The sequence below is a fragment of the Pundamilia nyererei genome, unplaced genomic scaffold (assembly GCF_000239375.1).
Source record: "Pundamilia nyererei isolate P.nyererei 1_Seehausen unplaced genomic scaffold, PunNye1.0 scaffold00022, whole genome shotgun sequence".
Lineage (NCBI taxonomy): Eukaryota > Metazoa > Chordata > Actinopteri > Cichliformes > Cichlidae > Pundamilia > Pundamilia nyererei.
In genome coordinates, this window is record NW_005187423.1 from 1,120,691 (window position 1) to 1,123,463 (window position 2,773).

General features: G+C 43.7%; 1 protein-coding gene across 2 annotated transcripts in view; it reads left to right on the forward strand.

Moving 5' to 3' along the window:
- gstcd (glutathione S-transferase, C-terminal domain containing) overlaps positions 1–1,157 on the forward strand; it is a 55,609-nt gene extending 54,452 nt beyond the window's left edge. For both annotated transcript variants that reach the window (XM_005726845.1, XM_013909287.1), the window contains one exon: positions 740–1,157. In XM_005726845.1, coding sequence (XP_005726902.1) covers positions 740–909 — 170 coding nt within the window. In that variant the 3' untranslated portion in view covers positions 910–1,157. The remainder of the gene's footprint in view (positions 1–739) is intronic.
- Positions 1,158–2,773: the final 1,616 nt, after the last annotated feature.

Consider the following 2,773-nt stretch of genomic DNA (forward strand, 5'->3'; position numbering starts at 1 on the left):
AAGTTGCCAAAGTTCTTGCTGCAGTGTGCAGTGAACTTACAACCTTATTGCCTTTGAAAAAGTTGCTCCTAATACAGGAACCATACCTGCCACCACTTGCAGTCAATTGCCATCTCTCGGTGCATAGAGACGGCAATAAAACGAAGACAGTCTACTATTAGTTTGCATTAGAATCGGGTCAAATTGGCACTGTGATATACTCCTGAAAATCTGCAGTCTATATAGACATAGATTCATATTAGTCTCTTACATCCTCAGAGGTGTGAAACAGGAAATTCAGAAATGTCACAGGTGCTCAGCAACCTTGCTTTTATTAGAGCAATACAAAATACAGTCATTCTGCAACCAGGTGAGTCGAGTCCTGTATTGCAGATGAGCTGTGCTTATCACATTGATTGCAGCGTGTAGGCAGTCTCTATACATTTATAAATTAGACAGCAATTGGTCACCAAATGTGAAAGATTCAGTGCAACGACTGATTCTTTTTTCCCACCCAGTTGCAGGGAGGTTGCCAGCCTGGTTTTCCTCTGTGACTGATCCATCTGGGAGATGAGATAAAATGACATGTTTCAGTCAGTGCGTGGACTGAGGGGGCAGCGTTAATATCTAGTATAGTATAAATAAAAAGATTTTAAATATTGTTTTTTTACACATTAGTCACTTTAGGTAAAAGTATTTTAGTGTCTGATTATAGAACAATAATAATAATATTTCGATCCTTTTTTTTTTTCTTTTGCAGGTAAACAGTGTATGGGCTTGGTAGACTTGGACCGGTCATGGGCAGCAGAGACTCATGGGTATTCGGTTCAAGTAATGACTATGGAGCCCGAAAGCTGCTCACCAAAGAACAACATGCTGGTGGGAAGGCCGCTGCAGAAGAGAGGACTGGAAGAGGCAGTGCATAATTAACACTCGATTCTCTGGAGTACAGCAGAGCGTCTTTAGCATTGTAAGGGTTTGATAAACTATCCGGCTTCTGGCTGTATCACGAGTGTTTTTTCAACCACCCTCAACAATTTACTTTATTTATTTTTTTACAAGCTCAGCCTTAACTGCAGAAAATACATGTTTATTATTTCTGTACTGTCAAAGGTCATCTGGCTTTGTGGCTCAGTTGGGAGTTCGCCTTGTATTCGGAAGGTTGCCGGTTCAAGCCCCGGCTTGGACAGTCTCGGTCGTTGTGTCCTTGGGCAAGACACTTCACCCTTTGCCTACTGGTGGTGGTCAGAGGGCCCGGTGGCGCCAGTGTCCGGCAGCCTCAGCTCTGTCAGTGCACCCCAGGGTGGCTGTGGCTACAATGTAGCTGCCATCACCAGTGTGTGAATGGGTGGATGACTGGATGTGTAAAGCGCTTTGGGGTCCTTAGGCTAAAGCGCTATACAAATACAGGCCATTTACCATCTTTTAAAGTTTCTTTCAGGCTAAACGTTAAAGCAACCATGCCATTCCCGGGAGTTACACACTTTAGTTGATCATCTGCTCAAGCTTCTCCCCAACTGCAATGCTATGTTTTTGTCTTTGCCTAAACTGCGTGACTCAAGCTGTCAGCGCACACAGACGCAGCAGGACTCGGCACACCCATATTGTGAATGAAGTATGACATACGTCCTCATGCTGTTTTCGCAAATAGTCTGTATACAGCCTTCTGGGATAGCGCTCAGTAGTCAGCTACTTCTGATTAACACAAGAAATTCAGTGCTAACAGCTCGTGTGCATTTAAAGACGAGGTGAGGAATCGCCTCGCTGTCGTCTCACCTACGTTTCTTCTGTTTGTCGTTTTCTTTTTTCTTGCGAGAGACAGTCAGAGGTGGATTTAAACTCGAGTCACATCGGGTGATATACGTTGTCGCATTTGTCATGGTTCTACAGAGGAACCTGATTATTCCTCATAAAAAAGCAATGCGAGTATGGTATGCATTCTGGAATACTTTCAGCAGTAATGAATATTTTATGAAGCTGGTGAAAAGGTCAGCGCGCTTGATTAGACGCACGGTGTTCAGTGCCTCATAACTGGAAATCACACAGCGCGCTCCGTATTTCCAGTCCCGCTTACTGTAGTCACAGTGAGGCACCTTAAACTCTCAGTCTTGCATCTGAAACTATTCGTGTGTTTCTCTGGGAAAAAAAGACGAAAAAAAAATCCAGTGTTGTCACCTTTGACAGTCTGATGCAGCTGCTTGAGAAATCTGGGGAGGTAGCCAAGGAGCCAGTTTTTCCCACTCCCACTGAAGGGATAGATGTGAGAGAGATGCAGGCCTCGCAGACGTCAGGCTCATCTGAATTCAGTCAGCAGAGTCAATCTATCCCGAGGTAAATGGCCACAGACACAGCTCCTTCCAAGGATCGGAATTATTTCAGAAGTCTACTCCCTGTTCATGCTTGTGGCAAGTGCACATTACAGAAATTCATATACATACAAAAGAGGGGAACAGTGGCACTACTTAAAGTGTGCATCGGAAGGAGAATGCAGAGGGTGAAGGCAGTTGGCTTAGAGTAAACATCAGAACAGTAACAGTGGATTCTTTGCTTAGATAAAACAGATGAGCTGTTATTGGCTCATTTTCATCTAAATGCAGAGATGTTCTTTTCTAACGATTCACCTCCTGAAACCTTTCTGCGAATGCATTGCAGAGTCGCTCACATATTTAGCTTAATGCATTTTTTATTTGCGTAATTAGAGGGCTGACCTCGATACAAAAGTCAACTACATGCGAGTTTCTCCAATGTACAATAACCTGTGACTACACAGACGCTGTATGCATAGTTTTTTGCT